Below are 21,972 nucleotides of genomic sequence, written 5' to 3' on the forward strand. Positions count from 1 at the left end.
TAACTTGTTTTTAGACAATTGTCTCTTGTTTCAAGTGAAAATTTGCTTGTTTCATTGGCAAAATTTCACTTATTTCAAGTGAATTTTCACTTTTTCCACTGGCAAATTTTGCCAATGAAACAAGCAAATTTTCACTTGTTTCAAGTGAATTTTCACTTGAAACAAGAGACAATTGTCTAAAAACAATTTACTTCTGAGGTGATCATGTCTTATTTTAAGTGTAATGAGATATTTTGACTAGGAATAAGACATTTTTGACTTGAAATAAGACAAATAATCTTGGTAAGATTTTGCATTTTTGCAGTGTTTGTTTTGGTTTTCCACTGAAAGGAAATGAAATGTTATTTATTGTTTAAATATTTGTGCATAAGTAATTGTCTATTCATAGGTGTATTTGATTTCTGCCGCTTGAAAATGACCGAAATAAAACATTCATTCATTCATTCAACATCTGCTTAGTGAATTCTGTGGCATTTGTTGTTAACCAGGTGAATGAAGCCTTTTCTCTTTTTGTCGCTGTGAGCTGAAATGGCGGCTGTGCCCTGAATCTCCGCTCTGCTCCTGTTCCAGGTGTCGAAGGAGATGATCAACTTCTACGACTCGGTGTACGACAAAGCCGTGTCCGACTCCATCATCAAGGACAGCAGGCAGACCGCGCTCTCCGTGCTCAAGGTCTTCCACGAGACGGTACGCACGCAAACCGTGAAAACAGTGCACACTTTGACGTGAAACTCGACAAAGAAAGTGCTGCTCGTTTGGCCTGCTGGCGCTCCGCTCGCCTTTCTCTCCACTACACTGCAAAAAGTCAAAATCTTACCAAGATTATTTGTCTTATTTCAAGTAAAAATGTCTTATTTCTAGTTAAAATATCTCATTACACTTCAAATAAGACATGATCACCTCAGAAATTACTTGTCTTTAGACGATTTTCACTTGTTTCAAGTGAAAATTTACTTGAAACAAGAAACAAATTCTGCCAATGGAACAAGCAAATTTTTACTAGTGACAAGTAAAAATTTGCTTGTTCCATTGGCAGAATTTGTTTCTTGTTTCAAGCAAATTTTAACTTGTTTCAAGTAGATTTTCACTTGAAACAAGTGAAAATTGTCTTAAAACAAGTTATTTCTGAGCTGATCATGTCTTATTTGAAGTGTAATGAGATATTTTGACTAGAAATAAGACATTTTGACTTGAAATAAGACCAATTATCTTGGTAAGATTTTGACTTTTTGCAGTGTATCGTCCGTTTAAATCGGTCAGAGCAGCTCTCGGCACGCCCAGGTTTTTAAATCTGGGCAGAAAGTCGAAGCGGCTGAGCTCTTCCTGGACGGGCGGGTTTCATCGGCATCTGTTGAACCCGTTAGAGCCGCCGTCGCCTTTTGTTCTGGCGGCGAACGCGGAGACAATGCAGCGCGCGGCTTCCTGTTGTTGCGGGTCTCATCGTCGCAGGATCAGAAAAACAAAGACAGAAGTGGAGAGAGAGCCTGGCCACACTCTCTCGCCGCAGATTGTTTTTTCCCTCTGAGATCTGCCGGCACGGCCTCTTTTCCTCTTTGCTCCGGGCGTCTCTGCAGAAAACGAGAGTGTTGAACGTAAAAGTCGGCAAGACGCATTTTGGAACTGAAAGTTTAAAATGCAGAAGTTCAAACGGTGAGCAGAACCGAGACGGAGGACGAGGCAGACAGGTAGTCGGGTCGGTCTGTGGTGCAGGACGGTGAAAACCACCGACTCTCGCAGATCTGACGGCCGTGTCAGGCTCGCCAAGACTCGCCTCGCATCGTCTCCTTTCTCGCTTCCTTTCTAAACTCGGCCCGAGCTTTTCAGACCAGCAGCCAAAAATATCCCACTTTCAGTTCCACGTTTCAGACGAGCGAGGACCGAGGACTTAAAAAACAAAGGCGGACGGGTGACTAACACGCTTTTTTCCACCACCAAAAAAAAAACCCGGTTCAAACACCAAATTTTGAGCCGTTCTTTGCATTTCCACCAAATATAGCCTGGTTCCCGTCCAGTGTGAACCGAGTGGGTGTGTGTTAGTCTTCTGCAGGGAAAGTAAAACTTTGAGTTCTGGTTAAAAATGTGTTCGCCAAATCTGAACAGAGATGAGCTCACACTTAGGAACACGTCTGCAGATAATAAAATAACATAAAAAAAAACATAAAAAAAAAAAAAAAACAAGTTAGAGCTTATTATTCTCAATCTGAACAAGTTACAAGACGCAAAATTACACCAGTGATGCTCTCTTAGCCCCTTTTCCAGCAACAAAGAGCCGGATCCGTTCTGGTTTGTGCACCAGATTTTTACCTGTACTTTGAATTTCCACCAAATATATTATTATTATTATTATTATTATGACAGATTGATTCTCTGAATGAAAAACTGATGCTCAGCTGGAAGCAGAGAATAGAGCAAACCGTGTGTGTTATTCTACAGGGAAAGATGAAGACGGCTACCGAGAGACTTATCAGGCTCAGACTATGAGGGTTAATTATTCCGTTAATTATTCTGTTTTTTTTTTTTTTTTTTTTTTTTTTTGTGCACGCCCACCATCGATAGTGAGACGGTTCCCCTTCAGAAACTGGTGGAAATGCAGATCAGTTCTTTAATCTGCACCTTGGTTCCAAAAATCTTGAACTTAGAACCAGAACTTCTTTGGTGGTAAAGGTGGATGAGCTGTCCGAAGCCCCGCCCCGTCCTGTCCTGTCGTGCGCCTGTCAATCAATCCGCTGATGAGAATCGATTAAACTTTATTGACCCCAGTTGGGCGATCAGGCCGAAGCCGCAGCGAGCGGTAATAGGAAGCAGCAAAGAAGAATAGGATATAAATAAGAGCAGAGGAAATGACCCTCATTTCCTCTGCTCTTCCTGCACAGCCGACGGCCTCGACATGAGCAGACACGCTCAGCTGACGGGAACAAAAACATGTGGATCACACCTCGTCATAACTCTCCCTATCAATGAATCTGTCGATGATTTTTTTTTTACTATGAACCGATCAATCATTAAGTGTATAAGGTGTTGAAAATAAAACCAAAGTTTGATGGAAGTGATTCCAAAGTCATGTCTTCAAAATGTCGTCTTCATAATAATAATAACAATATTAATGATAATGACACTAATGGTGATGATGATAATGAACTTTATTTATATAGCACCTTTGAAAACAGGAAAGCAACAGACACAAAACACAGCAGAGAGGAAAACAGCAGGAAGTTGAAAGATAAAGACGTGGAAGAGATAAAAAGGTAGTAGAGGAGAACAAAGCAAATATAAGATAGATAGATAGATAGATAGATAGATAGATAGATAGATATACTTTATTGATCCCAACCTGGGAAATTCTGGTGTTCCAGCAGCAACAGTAGAAACATATAATAAAGTTAAATAAAGTTAAATATAAATATAAATTAATAACTACAACTGCAAGAATAAAAGCACTCATAAATAAATAAAATAAAAAAGACGACATCATATAAAGGTTTTAGTCTGACCAGCAGAAAAATAAGATATTCATTTGATTAATTTTATAAAGACTTGAGTGGAGAAAAGGAAGACAGTTGAAGCTTTCACGAAGCTGTAACCTGCAAATATTTGGAATTTGTTTCACTTGAATAATGACGAATTATATTTAAAGTTCAATTAATCGATTCATTTGTTTAAGCAATTAATCGACTCTTCATTCCAGCGCTAATCTGGATTAAAGCATTAAGCTGAGCTGAGCGGAAGAAGGATAATATTTGATTTTGGTACAGAAATATCACATGTGTGCAGCGGGAACCACGTTTAAAATATCTGCCTCTGAGAAATGCATAACGGGGAAAAATGAAAACATGGAAAAAGTGTTTACAGTTTAAATGCATCGGAGCGCTGAACGCACCGCAAGCGCTTTTTCAGATTCACTGCAGAAAAAACAAATCAGAGCGTCTTATGGAGAGACATGTTGAGGTAACGAGCTCAGATCGAGGAAAGAGCTGCTCGCTGCAGGTGTCTGGTCTCACTGTGTTCTTCAGCCTGCCTCACATGTGTGTGTGTGTGTGTGTGTGTGTGTGTGTGTTTCAGCTGAGCTGCTGTGGAAAAGACCAGCTGAGCTCCGTCATCACCGCGGCGTCAGACGCCCTGGGCTTCTCCAACGTCTGCCCTCAGTCTGGAGCCCCAGTGGTGAGTCTGCAGACTCGGACACGCCGGCCTCGCTCACCGTTTACAGACCAGACGTCACCGTTTACGGTCCAGACGTCACCATTTACTCAAGAAAAGAAAGAAACAGGACTTTAATCTCATAATTCTGACTTTTTCCCTAGAATTCTGAGATTAACCTCAGAGCAAAATCTACCTCTCAACATTAGAAGACAGAAATATATACGTTTAGAAAAAATTACTGAACACAACAAAATAAATGAAGTGGATAAATATAAAAAAATATACGAAAAAAGAAAAACCTTTGCGTACCCTGTAAGAGTAATAAAAATTAGAATATATTAATATATACCAATAGAATATCTACAGACCTTTCACCTTTGAACCTTTGCATAGACTGTATGTCTAATGAAATATACCTGCAAAATAAAACCACAAGAAAATGTAATAAATAAAAGTTCCACAGCAAGACAGATTTCAAAGTAAAATAACACTTTTAGCACAGAAACCAACACCAACAAAGAAGATTATCACAATATAAACAACAACAAGTCTCGGTTCCCATTTTTTTCTGATTAATTACAATTATTTGTCAAAGTACTACCAGGTTGTTTCCTCCTGGCGGAAGGTTACAATGCAGATATCTGCTGCGGACGCTTCCTGCCGGATCTACTTTCTAATTCAAATAGGAAAATGACATGAAAACAGCTGTGTAATTTCTTCAGAAAGTGGGAACCGGGACTTGTTGCTGTTTATATTGCCATAATCCAGTTTGTTGGTTTCTGTGCTAAAAGTGTTATTTTATTTTGGAGGCTGTTTTGCTGTGGAAGTGAATGGAGAGACACAAACACAGGGCTGTGGATCAGCAGCTAATGAGGAGATTTCAGCAGCATTGGACTCACATCACACCCAGGAGACTAGACAACACACATACACACACACACACACACTCACACACACACACACACACACACACACACACACACACACAGACACACAGGGAACTACACAACACACACACTACAGCAAACGACAGGGTTTGCTTTAAAACTGTTGTCATTGCAAAGTTAAAATAATAAATAATAATATTAGTGGGGCTGTATCCAACTCAGAATTCCTCAATGAAATCAGATTTTGGCTGTTCAACATGAATATTCATTGCTTTGTTTTTAAAGTCTTTCCTGCAATCAGAAAACACTTTGGTGCAAGTTTTAATAAAAGCAGGTTGAAACAAGGCAGAACAGCCCACTAGAGTAAAAAAGAAACAAGTTGATTAGCATTGGGAACAGTGTGTGTTAACTGTTTAATTATTATTTAATTTTATTTATTTGAATTTAACTTGATTGGGACGATGCAGTTCAACAGTTCCAATACAAAGCGTGAAACTGGCATGTTGAGTTTATCGATCATTTTGACTCTGCAGCAGCAGGTTTTGCTCTGGTTTGGTCGAGTGTTTCTGCTCACCGGTGCTTTTGTGGTTTTGCTTGTCGTCCTGTGCAGAGCTGCCACAGCAGGATCAGCCATCTGTTCTCAGATAAGATTTACCTGATCGGCATCGCCGCCCTGGTGGTCGCAGTTATCATGGTGAGTACCTGGAGCCGCTCAGTCGCCCTCTTCCACCAAAGAAGTTCAGGTTCTCCATTCCAGATTCTTAGAACCAAATGAAAGAACCGGTCTGCATTTCCACCAGTTTTTGAAGTGGAACCGTTTCACTATTGATGATGGGTGTGCGCAACAAAATTTAACACCTGCTGGAATAATTAACCTACATAATCTGAGCCTGGTAGGGTTCAGATTGAGATTAATAAACTCTAAATTGTGCCGGTACCTCAGCCGGTGTGCTGGTTCTGTCCCGGGGAAAAGCTCAGCTGCTGCCCACAGAAAGACAGATGTCAAATGTTTTTAACTGCAGACACTGCAAAAACACAAAATCTTACCAAGATTATTTGTCTTATTTCAAGTCAAAAATGTCTTATTTCTAGTCAAAATATCTCATTATACTTAAAAATAAAAAGACATGATCACCTCAGAAGTAAATTGTTTTTAGACAATTTTCACTTGTTTCAAGTGAAAATTCACTTGAAACCACTGAAAATTTGCTTGTTTCATTGGCAAAATTTGCCAGTGGAAAAAGTGAAATTTCACTTGAAATAAGTGAAAATTAGCTAGAAACAAGAAACAAATTTTGCCAATGAAACAAGCAAATTTTCACTTGTTTCAAGCAAATTTTCACTTGAAACAAGAGACAATTGTCTAAAAACAAGTTACTTCTGAGGTGATCATGTCTTATTTTAAGTGTAATGACATATTTTGACTAGTAATAAGACATTTTTGACTTGAAATAAGACAAATAATCTTGGTAAGATTTTGAGTTTTTGCAGTGGATGTGTTTGCGAGTGTGAGGGGGGATCTCTGGTTCCTGCTGGCAAAAACAGTTTAACCAGAACACAAAGTTTCTCCCTGTAGAAAAACACTCACCCACTCGGTTTGCACTATTTCCCGGTTCCAGCTGAGAACCAACTTTTCCGTGCAGGAACCAAACTGAAGCGGTGGAAATGTAAAAAAAAAAAAAAAATTGGTGTGCAAACCAGAACAGAACTGGTGCTTTGTTGGTGGAAAAAGGGTTCAGGGAGCATCACTCGTGTAACTCAGAAAAGGAAACAGCAGGTGTGAAGGCTTTCCATAGGTGGCGTCAGTCTGTCACAATCAATCAGTCAGTCAATAAATCAATCGGTCGCACGGACACGGTTTATTTCCCTGGTGATGGACGGCAGGGATGTGTGCCTGTAAAGAAGCCCGAGTGCAACAGGGTGTTTGTGTGAGCGGGCGGCGGGCCAGTGGGCGGGCGGCGGCGGCGCGGGGTGACTCAGGGTCAGTCACGCGGCGCAGGGATGAAGGATGACGGGGAAATGGGTTTGTGCCGCCCGCCTGCTCAAACGGGGCAAAGGTTCATGGCACAAAGGGCAGGGAAGTTAGATCCTGTGCAAACACTTATTTTTAGATCAGAGGTCAGTGAATTTGACTTGAGGCAGCAAAAAAATATGATGCAAGTCTTTTCCACAGCGGTCCCGGTTCGATTTGAGCGTGAAGCCTCTGCTAAAAGTCGTCCCCGCTCCCTCCCCCTGCCTTTCCTGCCTCTCTGCCGTCACCACCAAATAAAGCAGCGGGACCAAAACATAATCTCAGGGAAATAAAAATAAAAAGTGACTGCCGTCTAACACAGAGCTGTCAGTATGCGCCGTGATGCATGGGGAACAACACTGAAGCGAATTCCCCCGCCCAAAAACTCCCCTGTGCTCGGAGTTGGGATGTGGAAGCAGCCACATCCTCTCCACATGGCAGATTTATCTGGAGCCGCCGAGGTCGGCACAATCCTCGGCTCTCAAAGCCAAACTGCACCAAACCTGCAATTTGTCTGCAACTTCTGTTTGGTTCTTTGCCTCGTATCACTGAAATGCGTCTCGACAGTGGGAAACAGCTTTCCCCGTCCCGGAGGACCAGGCGAACCGAATGTCCCGACTCTGACCCGACTCGCGACCTCGTCAAAAAGCCGGAGCGTGACCTGGATTTAGTCTGCAAGTGTAGAAGAGGCAGAATAAACTCTTTAAGCCACATCTCATCATGGATTATCTCTGGCAGGCGGCCGGACCGACCATGAGACCTTCATTTTTATGATTTTACAGCAGCAAAACGCTCTCAAAAGCTCAGTTTGAACAGCTCACACCCGTCACGTCGTATCTTGCAGGTTTCCATTCCGATAACGCTGCAAAGAGCACTTCCACTAAATCCCCTCACATGTGGTCATGAAGCACGCGGGCACAAGCACGTGAGAGGATTTGGGTGAAGTGTCCCTTTAAAGGAATACGCCAGCATTTTGGGCAAAATCCCCTTTTCCCGACTCCCCCAGACTGAGACCAGATGTTGGACACCATGTCCACCTCTGGACAGATCTGGAAGATGTGCATTTCAAATCCACATGACCCACTGTGTAAATAAGACCGCTTCACATTTCCCTTTTTCACTTTGATGGAGCCAGGCTAACGACTCCCATAGACTTCAAGTCTTTATGCTAAGCTAACAGGAAATGCTACCCATAGGTTGAACGACTGGATGTACAGAGGTGGAAATGGTGTCCAACATCTGGTCTCAGTCTGGGGAAGTCGGGAAAAGGGGATTTTGGAATATTCTTTCAAACTTCCTTAACGCCGGCTAGCGGGTGGTGGCGTTGCCCCTCTCCAGCTCCGTGGCTCCGTCTCAGGTGGCGGCTCCGTCTTCCTCTGTGAATCTGACGCGAACTTGTCGTCCCTGAGCGGCAGCGGCTGGAGCGTCCGAGCAGACGGGGTTCACGTGTCCGACCTCAGAGTGTAAGCCTCGCAGTGTTGCCAGGTGTACGATAATTATCGTATTTGTACGATAATTTGGCCCTCTGTACGATGTGCGATCAATAATCCCCAAACAGGCCAAATGTACGATAATTTGACCATTTCAAATTATTGCCTGCCGCAAGTGTCTGCCGGAGAGTTTTTTTTTTTGTTTTTTAACCCTGAAGGCATCTATCCACATGTGACGTGTTTCCAATGGTCAGCTGCGCCCGCCTCACGAGACGCTCACAGTCAGGTCAGGAAGTCGAGCGAGCGCGATTCAAAACGGAAGCAGCTGGCGCCGTTAATCCGTTCCGTACTGACGCCACTGAGTGCCTGCAGGACGCTATTAAACACTAGAGCACTGCAAAAACGCAAAATCTTACCAAGATTATTTGTCTTATTTCAAGTCAAAAATGTCTTATTACTAGTCAAAATATCTCATTACACTTAAAATAAGACATGATCACCTCAGAAGTAACTTGTTTTTAGACAATTTTCACTTGTTTCAAGTGAAAATTCACTTGAAACAAGTGAAAATTTGCTTGTTTCATTGGCAAAATTTGCCAGTGGAAAAAGTGAAAATTCACTTGAAACAAGTGAAAATTTGCTTGTTTCATTGGCAAAATTTGCCAGTGGAAAAAGTGAAAATTCACTTGAAATAAGTGAAAATTAGCTAGAAACAAGAAACACATTTTGCCAATGAAACAAGCAAATTTTCACTTGAAACAAGAGACAATTGTCTAAAAACAAGTTACTTCTGAGCTGATCATGTCTTATTTTAAGTGTAATGAGATATTTTGACTAGAAATAAGACATTTTTGACTTGAAATAAGACAAATAATCTTGTTAAGATTTTGCGTTTTTGCAGTGAGTGACTATATTTGACAGTAGCGTATCATTGGGCTTGTTATTTTGGTTATCACATGTGTACAATAATTTCCCTCAAAATACGATAATTTCGAGCCTCTGGTACGATAATCCGACATTTCCCGCCTTGCAACACTGAAGCCTCGTGTCTTTGTGTTCCTCCTCCAGATCTTCGAGATGATCTTCAGCATGGTGCTGTGCTGCGGCATCCGCAACAGCCCCGTCTACTGAGGCCCCGGGCCCCCAGCTGGCCCCCGATGGAAGGACAACCTCTCCCTCCCTCTCCCTCTCTCTCTCTCCCTCTCTCTCTCTCCCTTTCTCTCTCTCTCTCTCTCTCTCTCTGTATCTCTGTCTCCTGTTTTATAACCAGTCCGTTTCTCACATACTTGCTTGCTGGATTTAGTCCGTTTTTTTTGAGAAGACGATATGAATCATCGTCCGTGGAGCTTCGTGCTTCCCTGCTGAAGACTATACTCTTTTATCCCTCTTGGTTTTATGGATGTTTTTTCACCGTTTTATGTATAAACTGTATATAAATATATATATTAACAGTGCTTTATGACTGCCTGAGCATGGATGTTGTATTAGGTCCCTCGTACATTTCTCCTGCACTCTCTGCTTGTTTGCCTTGCTCTAGACTGAACTAGATGACGGTGTATATGACCAGCAGTACAGGCACGAAGCTAGCTAGCATCCCCTAGTGTTGGTCTCAGCCATGCCACCGAGGGGTGAACACACACACACACACACACACACACACACACACACACACACACACACAGATATACACACAGACTATCCCATAGGTTCACGTCCACTTCGTCACGTCACGTCTGCAGGAAGTGACTCGATGAGGGAAACGTCTCGATGGGTCACTCGAATCGAAGCCAAAGTCAAAGTGATCTGATTTTCTTTTTTCCGTCATTTTGGCTCCATCGTTTTTTTTGGGTTTTTTTTCTTTTTTGATTCGTTTGTTTTCGATTTGTGTTTTTTAGCGCCGTGTTCCTCTGATTCCTCGTCTCGTCCCTTCCCCCTGTCCCGTGTTTAGTGTTCCGTGTTAAAACCCCACCTCAGATTTAAATATTTAAAGCCATAATTTCGCCCGCACGGCGTTCACACTGTGAGCAAAACGGTTCATCTGTCGTTCTGGCCCGACTTTTTCCAGCTCATGACGCTGTGTTGTTCTCCTGAGAGTCGCGCACACACTAAATGAGTCTGTAATTGAAAAAAAAAAAAGCCCAATTACGTGACTGTAGAGCTTCTTAACGAGCAGGACGATGGACGCAGGTTTTCTGCAAGTGTCGTTTTCGGGAGGTTTCTTCCTGTAGTCTCTCAGCTCAAAGCTGCAGAGAAAGCTGGGATTATTATGCTGTTTTTTGTTTGTTTTTGTTTTTGTTTTTTTGGTTCATTTTGCACTTGGCAGGTGAAGCTGCTCCTCGTGAAATTAAACCACAGATCAGTCAGGAAGAGCTCTGATTGGCTGTGGTTTGGCGTTTCTCGGCCGTCCCGCCTCCTGCTGTCCGTCCTCACAGCTGATTAGACGAACCCGTCGCGTCTCACAGTGTGAACGTGCAGCCGGACTCACACACACACACCGAACGAACGAGCCGGTTTGGAGAGAGCGCTCGTTCTGGACGTGGGCCGCCCGGCCCCGTCCGGTCTGACCCGGTTTAGAGCGACTAACACACACACACAGCCGCCTCCCGCTCACGTCGCCTCCATGTAAAGCTTCAGCCCCGTGCGCACTCCAGAGCAGTGGGAGCCGGTGTGTGTGTGTGTGTGTGTGTGCATGTGTGCATGTGTGTGTGTGTGTGCGTGAATGTGTGTGCACATGCAGCAGTGTGTCTCCCTTCCTGCCTCCTGTGGTTGCAGTAGCGGTGTTTGACCAGCAGAGGGCGGTGGAGTCACACTGAAGGCTGATCGGATGCACAGCGCTCCAAGTTTCTCTGTCTCACACACTCGAGTCCTCACACCACTTACACACACACACACACACACACACACACACACACACACCATATCATCTTGTGTAACCCTTCATATTCTTATTACGGCTCTTGCCAGCCGACCTTGTCTTGTTAACATGTTATACCTATTACCGAGAACCAGAAAAAGTGTCTTGTAACATGTACAGCTCCGTAGTATTCTACTAATGAAAACCATGAAGGCTGTGGAAAGACAAATGTATGCCTTTTTTGCCTTTTTATTGTGATATCTTTGTCTGGTACGTCGTCAGAGGTGTCTTGACAGAAAGGGTGGCAGATTGCGTGGCAGTGTCGCTGAAGAGAAACGTGTCCGGCTGTCCGGTTCCCCTCCAAAAAACGTAAAATCACTGAAATTGGATACAGCCGGTACCCGAGTTGAGGGGGGATGAGGGTAGATGGCATCCCCCCTGAAATAAAAACGGTCAAAGTCACCCCCCCTGTAAAACTGCCATCCTCACTTTTCATCAAGTGAAAAAAATTGATCATCCCCCCTGAATTTTTATTACAAAAATTTTTACAAATGAAACAAGGTAATTAAAAAAAAAAAATCTAAATATCATGAAAGTATAATTGTGCAGAATTCTGGATCTTTCTAAGTCACAGAAACATGTTGTAGTTCCCAAAGTCAGAGGATATCATTTGGACGGAGAGCTTGTGAAACTTGTTTGTGATCAGAAAAAAATCAAGACGAGATTCACTTCTCAGCCTCAGCGATACGCAGCGTCTCGGTTTTTGTATCGCGATATATTGAATTCTGCGATATCGTCCCGTCCCCGTTCCACATTATTTGCAAAGTTGATTATGGTTTGGCTTGGCTCATGATAAAACGGTTCGGTCCGGTGACACGGCGTGCCATGCTCCTGACAGTATTCCTGTCCATGTTGCTGCCTTCCAACATGGCGCCTGACGCTGCCACTCAGATCTCAGCCCTTTCTACTCCTGTAGACTTTGGTTTGCCCAAATATTAAGGGATTAAATGTATTTTACAAATAACAAGTTGAGTGCTCCTGTCTCGTTTCATTCTTCTTCTTCTGTCTCTGCGAATGTAAAAAGAAAAGATCCTGTCGGCGTTTCTGAGCAGATTCGTTCAGTGTTTGTTAGATATCAGATGTAAATGGACTTTGGCTCCATGCTAGCTGCACTGCAGCATCAGAGGAATTATTTGGAGTTCAGCTTTGAGCATTCAGTTAACAGGTGATGCCAACTAGAGTTGCTTGAATATTAACCAGCAAAGTCAAATAAGTAGATAATAATGCAAGTGATTCCCAGACCATTCATCATATCTTCTGCTACTTTAAAGAACACATCTAAAATTAAAAAGTACTCCAATGTTTTAGACAAAATACTCTTTTCCCGACTTCCCCAGCCTGAGACCAGATGTTGGACACCATCTCCACCTCTGTACGTCCAGGGGTTCCGTTCCTATGGGTAGCGTTTCCTGTTAGCTTAGCATAAAGACTAGACGTCTATGGGAGTCGTTAGCCTGGCTCAGTCAAAGTGAAATCATAAACCTAATTAAGTTTAAACCCAAATCCACATGATCCACTGTGTGAATAAGACCGCTTCAGAGCTACTGGAAGGTTTATTTTTTCACTCTGACAGAGCCAGGCTAATGACTCCTATAGACTTCAAGTCTTTATGCTAAGCTAACAGGAAATGCTACTGTAACCCCTGGTTACTAGAGGCATTAAATGCAATAAACATTAAATAAATATTAAATTAATACTATATATATATATATATATATATAGGCTATGGGTTAAATTAATAAGTAATTATTAATTTGAGAACTAAAAATATTAGAACAGTAACCATGACAACTGTCCCATTTAAAAAAAAAAAAAAAAAAAAAAAAAAAAAAAAAAGCCTGTGTGAGAATGGAATTCTCACTCTCACAGCTGCACCTTGAGAGACACTGAGGCTGTGTCCGAAATCACTCACTCACTCCCTCCTCCCTACTCCCTATATAGGGAATTCAGTGTAGTGGACTATATAGTGACTCAATAGCGGACCGTTTCGGACACGACTTCGCCCGTTGTTCGGCGCCGTTCCGCAATGCATGATGGGATATATTGCCTGGTTAGTGACCATCGGATGTCCACTGCATTTCGCGGTGGATTGTGGGATACATCCAGTGGACTATATAGTGAACATTAATAATCACTAAACATTCAGACACCCCTACAAAATGGCGTAACCACTATATAGTGCACTATATAGTGGTTAGGGAGTGATTTCGGACACAACCACTGAGACAGACAGAGACAGAGACCAACCGAGGGAATCAAAATAAAAAAAGAAAAACATCCTGAAAAGAAAGAAAGAGAGAGAGAGAAAAGAAGAACAACACCCCTTGAACAGTTACAATACTGCTGTTACAATTCAAAGTAAACTTGGTGAGTGGAAACACATCAGTAACCTGTCAAAAGCCATTAGGCGTAGCAGCTGTTAGCAACAGTTAGCATTGTTTTTAGCTGGCTTTATGCAGGTGCCGTGGATCAGCTGATTATCAGCTGATCCGGGTTGTAAATATAGATCGGTGTTCTCTGGTGTGTTTTTATGTTTACATTTGGGCCGTTTTAAAATACTAGCAGCTGTTAGCAACAGTTAGCATTGGTGGCCATTGCTGGCCGTTTGTATTGGTGTTAACTGAAATAGAATTTAGAATTGTTTTTAGCTGGTTTGTGTGGGTTTAAAAAAAAAATGTTTTAACTGACAATATGAATGACGATTGTAATAGTATAGTGTATAGATATGTATATTTTTTTCTTTTGTCTGTCTTGTTTATTTAAATATTAATAATATAAATAATATTAATCGTATGATAATAAGATAATTTAGAGAATTTAGAAACAGCGTTTAGCATATTAGTGATTATTTGTACTGGCTGTTGTGCTTTCAAGGCCAGGAGTGAGCGAGCAACTGAGCGAACGAGTGAGCGAGCAAGCAGCAAGCTTGTGTGTGTGTGGGCCTGATCATGATCGTCCTCATCATTACCCTCTTCATCGTCACCCCCCCATTTATTTTGGTTCGGTCAGGTGGTTTTGTTGTTGTTGTATGTCAGTTTGATAGAAAGAAATCAGAAAAAAGAAAAATAAGTTGAGAAAAATAAATTGCATTAATTATGTACTTTTAAAATAACAGTGATTTCTTGTTTGTTTATTTTTTTATTTTTTTTGCTCGCACCCATTTCTCCCGAGCGAACTAAGTCTTCTGATAAATTGGTCCACATTTAGATTATAATTTTATTTACTTTATTTTAATAACTGGTTCTATCATAGCAACCGGTTGTTAGACTACCACTGGACGTACAGAGGTGGAGATGGTGTCCACCATCTGGTCTGAGTCTGGAGAAGTCAGGAACAAGAGACTTGGCCCAAAATATTGGAGTATTCCTTTGAGAAAGTTCATTTTCATCAAAAAAAAGAAGTTCAGTATTTTCTGAAGACTTTCCCAGAGATGAAATACCTCAAAGCAAACTTTTTCAAATCTTTTTTTTTTTTCCACTTTGAAGATAATCTTCCTCTTGTCTTCCAGTTGTTGCAGAACAGACAAATAAGCAGGCACGTTCAAGTCTCAGCAGTCACTGAATGTCATGAGAGGAGGCTGGCAGACTGGACTGCTACATTTAAAGGGATAGTCCTGATTTTCTGACCTGAGGTTGTTCAGTTCCTGACCAACAGCGACATGTTTGTGTGAAGGTAATCTGAGGCGGTGAGCTGTCTGCCGGCCAACAACAGCAAACAGTGTCAAGAGACCAAAAAACATTTTCAACCACAATAAAACACCAAAAAAACATTTCCAGAAGAGAACAGGCCTGCATTGTGTTGTGTGTATTTTCACTTCTTTGCTGTGCTCTAAGGCCACCCCTTAGACTGGAACTATTTTGTTTGTAGACGCCTGTATTACTACACACTGGAGCCTGTGGCCAGCCTGTGCGGTGGTATGAAATGTAAACAGGCTTATATATATATATATATATATATATATATATATATATATATATATATATGTATGTATGTATGTATGTATGTATGTATGTATTTAAAAAAAACAAACAAAGCATTCCTTTAACAGGCCTTTAGCTAAAAGGCAGATGTCTGTGCATTTTTTTGCAGCACTTTGATTTATTTTCCCAAGAAATCACTGGAGAGTTTCACTCGGTGGAGTTTGCATGTTCTTCCCGTGTTTGTGTGGGTTTCCTCCAGGCGATGTGGTTTCCCCACCAACAAAAACATGAATGTTATTTCAATGTCCGTGTCCACAACCAAGTCACGTGTTCTGCAGAGCTGGAGGCACCGCTCCGTGGCTCCTGGCATCCAACACGAGTCAAAACGCAGAGCATGAATTAATGAAGTGTAATTAAACTGAAAGGTCCACACCTGAGACTCTGAACGTTTGGTCCATTTACTGCAGATTCCCCACATTTCTGTGAATGTCTGGTTGAAACAGCCGCTTTATAACATTCAGAAACCACACAGCTGATAATTGGCTGTGGAAAGCAAAATGTTTCCCCACTTAGGGACTATTTTCCCTGGCGGAGGAGGAGGAGGGAGCGTTTCAGTGTGAAAAAGTCCTGAAAAGCCAACAGTGCTGCTGCTTTTAGGAAAACTCATGTGGAGGACTTTATTGCGCTGATGGAAAACTGGAGTGAAGAAAGTGTGAAGGCTCTGAAAGTTCATGTTCATATCGTAGTGGAATGAATGGAAACCAGCGGCTGGAGGAAAGGGAGGAGGAGTGATGTGGCAGCTCTGAAACCCCACTGAAGATCAGCAGGAACATGACATTTATACATTTTGTGGATATCATGCCAAATATGAAGAATCACTGGTGCTGTGTTGTCTGGTCTTGGTCTAATCCACAGCCCTGTGTTTGTGTCTCTCCATTCACTTCCACAACAAAACAGATTCCAAAATAAACACCAACAAAGAAGATTATCACAATATAAACAACAAGAAGTCCTGGTTCCCATTTTTTTCTGCTTAATTACAATGATTTGTCAAAGTACTATCAGGTTGTTTCCTCCTGGCGGAAGGTTACTGCTGCAGAAATCTGCTGCAGACGCTTCCTGCCGGATCTACTTTCTAATTCAAATAGGAAAATGACATGAAAACAGCTGTTTAATTTCTTCAGAAAGTGGGAACCGGGACTTGTTGTTTCCTTATATTTGTCATGCTGTGTGTTGGTGTTGGTCACACCCAGGAACCAGACAACACACACACTACACACACACACACACACACACTACAATAGAGCTGAGGTTTTGTGTTACAGGTTCTTTAGTTAAATGTCTGTTCAGTTCTTCAGATCAGGAGCTCTGTATCTCCTCTATCAGGAGCTCTTTGGTGAACGCAGCCCCTGATCTCATCACCATCCCACCGGCTTTCTCTCTGCGAGGCACGTAACCCGGGACACACAGCCTCGGCCCATTTCTCCCACCAAACAGCACAGCAGCAGCTTTTTACTGCTCCTCACTGCCTCACCACACAGGAGCGGTGAACCAGAGAGGGTCTCCACTGGACTGGAGGCCTGCAGAGCCTCGGCCCGGCCGCGACCTGCACAAACACCGGCTGCCCCCTCCTCCTCCTCCTCCTCCTCCTCCTCCTCACCCTCACCTGCTCTTTTATAACCGAAGACAATCACATCCAGATGAGCCTTGAAAGTGTCTCTGGAGTCAGGAATGCTTTTGAAGAGGAGCAAACCCTGGAGAATAGGGGTTTGGTGAAACACAGAGAAGATGCAGAATCACAAACAGCCTGCAGAGCAAAAAAAAAAAAAAACGTGGTAAATTTACATGGAAAAAACACAAATTTATGACCAAAAAACGAGAAAATTCTGAGATTCTAAAGTCTAAAGTCTAATTTGCGAGGAAAAAATTTGCAAAAGTACTTTCTCTTACACTTGTTTACAAACCACACCGACAAATCCTGCTCATCCTGCCTTTGACTTTGACTTTTATTTGACTCCATCTGAAAACGTGTTCATTCCAGAGAACAGATTTATCCTCAGAAAGTGACAAACTGTGTTTCCGTTCCCACAGAGGAGAGCAGGAATGTACCGTCACTTTATTTGTCGCCTTTATTTTATGATTTCTCTTTTTTTTCCATTGCAAAGATTCCAGTTTGAACTCTCTGCTTGTGTCCTTTCAGAATAAAATGGAAAAGATCGACGTGGAGCGCTGTTGTCTTTTTTTAAAAACTCATCGACGGCTGCCACTGAGACACATTTTTACACCAGAAACTTGAAATATCAGCAAAGTAACGGTGCGTCTGCCTGACTGGGATGTTTTCGTCTCCCTGCACCTCGGCTGTTTTTGTGCAGTTTGTCTTCAGGTTTCACTGCCAGTCTGTGTGATTTATGCCTGAAAGCTGTCAGCTTCTGTCAAAAGTTTTGGCAAAGTCGTCCTCTGAAAACCAGCAGCAGGTCTCTGCCTCCCAGAGGAGAACCATCTCTGCTCCACCAGCAGAGCAAAAACAAAGCACAGACTAGAGATAGTCCTCGTAGCACGCAGTACATCAAAATACCACAGAAACCACAGGGCTTACCCAATCTAGGATTTTATTTCTACGTGCTGCCAGGCTGCAGATCTGTTTTCGTGAGACACAAAATCCTGGATTTACTCAGCGTGAGTGGAGTCATGACCTCTGAGTGTGCAGCAAAAAAAAAAAAAAAAAAAGCCAGCAAGACGCACTTCTCATCAAACTCACATCCTGCACTGCAAAACAATCTCCAGCTCAACAAGACAGCATCAAGATAGATAGATAGATAGATAGATAGATAGATAGATAGATAGATAGGTAGATAGGTAGATAGATATACTTTATTGATCCCAACCAGGGAAATTCTGGAAACTTCATTAATCAACTTCACAGGTCAAATCTTGCTCCTGTTGTTTTTGCGACTGTATAATCTCAGATTTTTCAAGTTTTTTCTCGTAAATTTACAACTTTAATCTGCGAAATTCTGAGTTTTTTTTTTCAGAATATTCCCCCTCCTATGGATCCATAAATCTTATTTCCCCCTGCAGTGGCCCTAACACACTGTTATAGATTAGTGTCTTTTTTTTTATCGTGTTTGAGGAAAAACTAGATTTGACCACTGAAGATGAGGTGAGTTGCCGTGTTTTTTCTGCAGTGACTTCCAGGCCCTTCAGCAACATCCACGCCAACAGGAAAACATCTGTATTCAAACGCCTCGGCTCCCTTTTTCTCTGTGTTTTTGTTTTAAAGTCAGAAGGCAGTGCAGGGATTGTCATTGGCTGCAGGTCACCAGTCACCCTGTTAAAAATGTAACAACTAATGTAACTAATTTAATGACTTTATCAGAGGAATGTAACTTATTACTAACAAAAGTTTTAAAGTGGGCAATAAAGGTGAAACGTTTGGATTTTTAAATGAATCAAACTGCTTGGTTAAACCGGCCGCTTAGAGCCGCACGCTTTGATGTGATTGGTAGACGAGCGGCGGTGAGAACCAATCAGAAAGCAGGCTGTCTGCCCGTCTGGACGCAGAGACGCTCCGACTTCGCCGAGCCGCGTCGTCTGGAAATCTGCCGGAGGAAAACGTTCCTGCACACAGAAAAAAAAAAAACACAAAGCAGAAAGAGAGAATGCTGCTGTCCAACCAAAACCTCGTATCTCCATAATATCAGCTTCTCCGAAACAAAGGAAAACAGAGCTGTACCTCTGTCAGTTTATATAATTAGAAGAACTTTGTGAACCCACAGAGCAGCATGAAAATACTCAAAATAAGTTAAAACATGAAAATCATTTCATTGGAGATACAAGGTTTTCACCGCACAGGGACGATTTTTCCAGTAAAGAATATATTCAGATGTAAGATCTTTGTTATCACCAACATTTTAGTTAGTAACTGTAATTGAACTGCATTTTTTTTTCTCAGTAACTGCAACTGATTACAATTAACCTTTATTTTGAAATGTAATAACCTGTAACTAGTTGCTGTCCAGCTGTGGTTAGAGGAGACGTGAGGGCCAGATGTTGGCAGCTCCAGGTGAGTCATTCTGCATCAGACTAAGTGAGTTTTGCAGCTGCAAGACGTGCAAATGCTTCCAGATTAGATTTAATGCTTTGAAAACATTTGCATGCACTGTAAAAAAAAAAAAAAATCAGCCACTTAACTCATATTCAGTTTTTATTTTCAAACAAAAATGTAAAGAAGTGGGGAAAAAATCTCACAGGTGTATGAGATAATCCCAGTTGTTTCCGATAAAAGCTGAGTATTTTGTCAGGAATTTGCTGGTGTGAGTAATGTGGAAACGAGGCAGATCAGCCACTCAAGGAAATGACACACGACTCCTTCCAGAAACAAGTTAATTGACGTGGGATTATCTAATCCCACGGGTGGATTGTTTTTGCCATGTATTGAGAACATTTGGGTGCTGAGTGAGGTGAGTGAAACATGAAAACAAGTTGACTGTACACACACACACACACACACACACATACTGAAACAACACCGCCCTGGCTCCGCCCTCTGCCCGTCGTCATGGAAACGTCACCCCTCCGTCTCATCCCCATATCTGGTTCAGTTTTAGCTGAAACAGAAGTGCCAGGTCTCTGCGGTCTTATTTAAAGGTGCAGTACGCCAAACTGAGGCTCGACTGAAGCGAGGACTGATTTTAATTTTGTGTGTAATTTTTTTGTTTTTTCATTTTTTATTTTTTTTTTTTGGAGTCTAAATGGTTCTCACCTCAGAAGACCCTCTACAGTTTTGCATGGTGTAGCTTTAAAAAATAAATAAATAAATAAACGGCCTCCAGTAAATACTGCAGTAAAACGAGAAGGCAGAGTGGAGACAGACATGATGCCGTTTCATCACAGAGTTTGTACATTCAGCTTTACGTAACTCTGTTTTCCTGGTTATCGTTATATGACGGCACATCAGGGCCATAAGACTGTTGGTAAACTCTGCTCATAATGTCTCATAAGTGCTTTATGGGTGATAGATAGATAGATAGATAGATAGATAGATATGGATGTAAAATGAAAATAGTGAAGGAAGGACCTGGTTAATAGCACCTGGTGTGTGTTTCTGGTGTGTGTTTCTGGTGTGTGTCTGCTGGTTTTTTGTCTCATCCACGCTGACCTCCAGTCAGCTGATGACGAGACGTCACACAGCGCTGTGATGTCACTTCCTGCTCGTCTCACCACAGCTTCCTCCAGCTTTCTCTCCTCAGTTTGACCTCTGGCTCCACCCAGCCTGCCGTCGTCACCACACACATTTATAACTCTGTGTGTGTGTGTGTGTGTGTGTGTGTCAGCAGGTCATTTGGTGGTCAAGTGGCATGAAGTAAGCCAGTATAGACAGACAGACAGGCAGACAGACAGACAGAGAGTCCTTCAGGTCTTAGCATCTTACCTTTTTACTCTTTTATTTTATTTATTTTCAATTTCTTCCTTTATTTATTTTACTGTAGTTACATTTGGATATATTCTGTCTTGATGCTGTTTTCATCTGCAGTTTTTTTTTTTTTTTTGCCTTTAATGTGCATGTATTTATGTGTTTTAATTTGTACAGCACTTTGGTCAGCCCCTGTTGTTTTTAACTGCTGTTGTTGTGTGAATGTGTGCTGCTCTGTTTTAAAATGTTGTTTCAAATGTTTTCTGAATTTCAAAAATCTATCAATAACTCAAAATATGATTATGGACGTAGTAAATTGCAGGGTTTTTACTCATCAAAATAACAGTGTTGATGTCAGGAGTTACAATTTCTGCCTATAAAAATGTGTCAAATGATCTATATCTTTAACTATATCTTTATCTGAATTATATAAAACAGACTGAGATTATGGATATGTGCCTCTGGAAACTATAGTCCAAATCATTGTATAGATATGTAGACATTTAATTTTATCTATCTACCCATCTATCTGTCTGTCTATCTATCTATCTATCTATCTATCTATCTATCTATCTATATACAGATATACATATAGTTTTGTGCAGAAGAATGTTTTTCAGACTTGTCTTCGAGACTCTGTTTTAAATAAATAAATCTGAATCTGAACCTGTGACGGGTAAAAACTGCATTACACACAAACTAAAGTCCATGTTCTTTGAGTTTTAAATGAGTAAAATCTGAGTTAAGACTTGTAATGCTCCTATTTCAGACTAAAAAGGCTTCTCAGGGTCTCACACTGTTGTTATCGCATTTCAGTAATAATCTCTTTATTTATGGAGCTCTTTTTGGTTATGAAGTGTTTCTCAGATCAACAGGTGAGAGATATAAAGAGATAATAAATCATAGTGATAAAAAAAATAAATAGGTCTAGATGAAGAGGATGATAGCAATCAAACTGAGTAGCCAACAGAAACCAAGTGAGAGGCAGTTTTCTCAGCTGTGTGTGTGTGTGTGTGTGTGTGTGTGTGTGTGTGTGTGTTGTTTTCTCTCCCTCCCGTGGACCCTGTGTGTTTTCCTCGCTGCAGCAGCTCATCTTCCTCTCGTCAGGCCTGGTTGGTTCCTCATCATGTCAGCAGGTGGATTTGGGCTCCCAGCCTGCAGGTCCCGCCCACTCAGACCCTGCGGATCTCCATTTCGCAGCGGACACACACACACACGTACACACATACACATACACTTACACACACACAAAGGGAGAAA

At 41.8% G+C, this 21,972-nt stretch overlaps 1 protein-coding gene across 1 annotated transcript in view; it reads left to right on the top strand.

Annotated features, from left to right (window-relative positions):
- The window catches only part of cd81a (CD81 molecule a), a 46,023-nt gene extending 33,680 nt beyond the window's left edge, over positions 1–12,343 (top strand). Inside the window, exons 5-8 of the mRNA XM_030048157.1 lie at positions 571–687; positions 4,060–4,158; positions 5,635–5,718; positions 9,534–12,343. Of these exons, the coding sequence (XP_029904017.1) occupies positions 571–687; positions 4,060–4,158; positions 5,635–5,718; positions 9,534–9,596 (363 nt within the window). The 3' untranslated portion in view covers positions 9,597–12,343. The remainder of the gene's footprint in view (positions 1–570; positions 688–4,059; positions 4,159–5,634; positions 5,719–9,533) is intronic.
- The last annotated feature ends 9,629 nt before the right edge of the window (positions 12,344–21,972 follow it).

This window comes from Myripristis murdjan, chromosome 3 (assembly GCF_902150065.1).
Source record: "Myripristis murdjan chromosome 3, fMyrMur1.1, whole genome shotgun sequence".
In the NCBI taxonomy this organism is placed as follows: domain Eukaryota; kingdom Metazoa; phylum Chordata; class Actinopteri; order Holocentriformes; family Holocentridae; genus Myripristis; species Myripristis murdjan.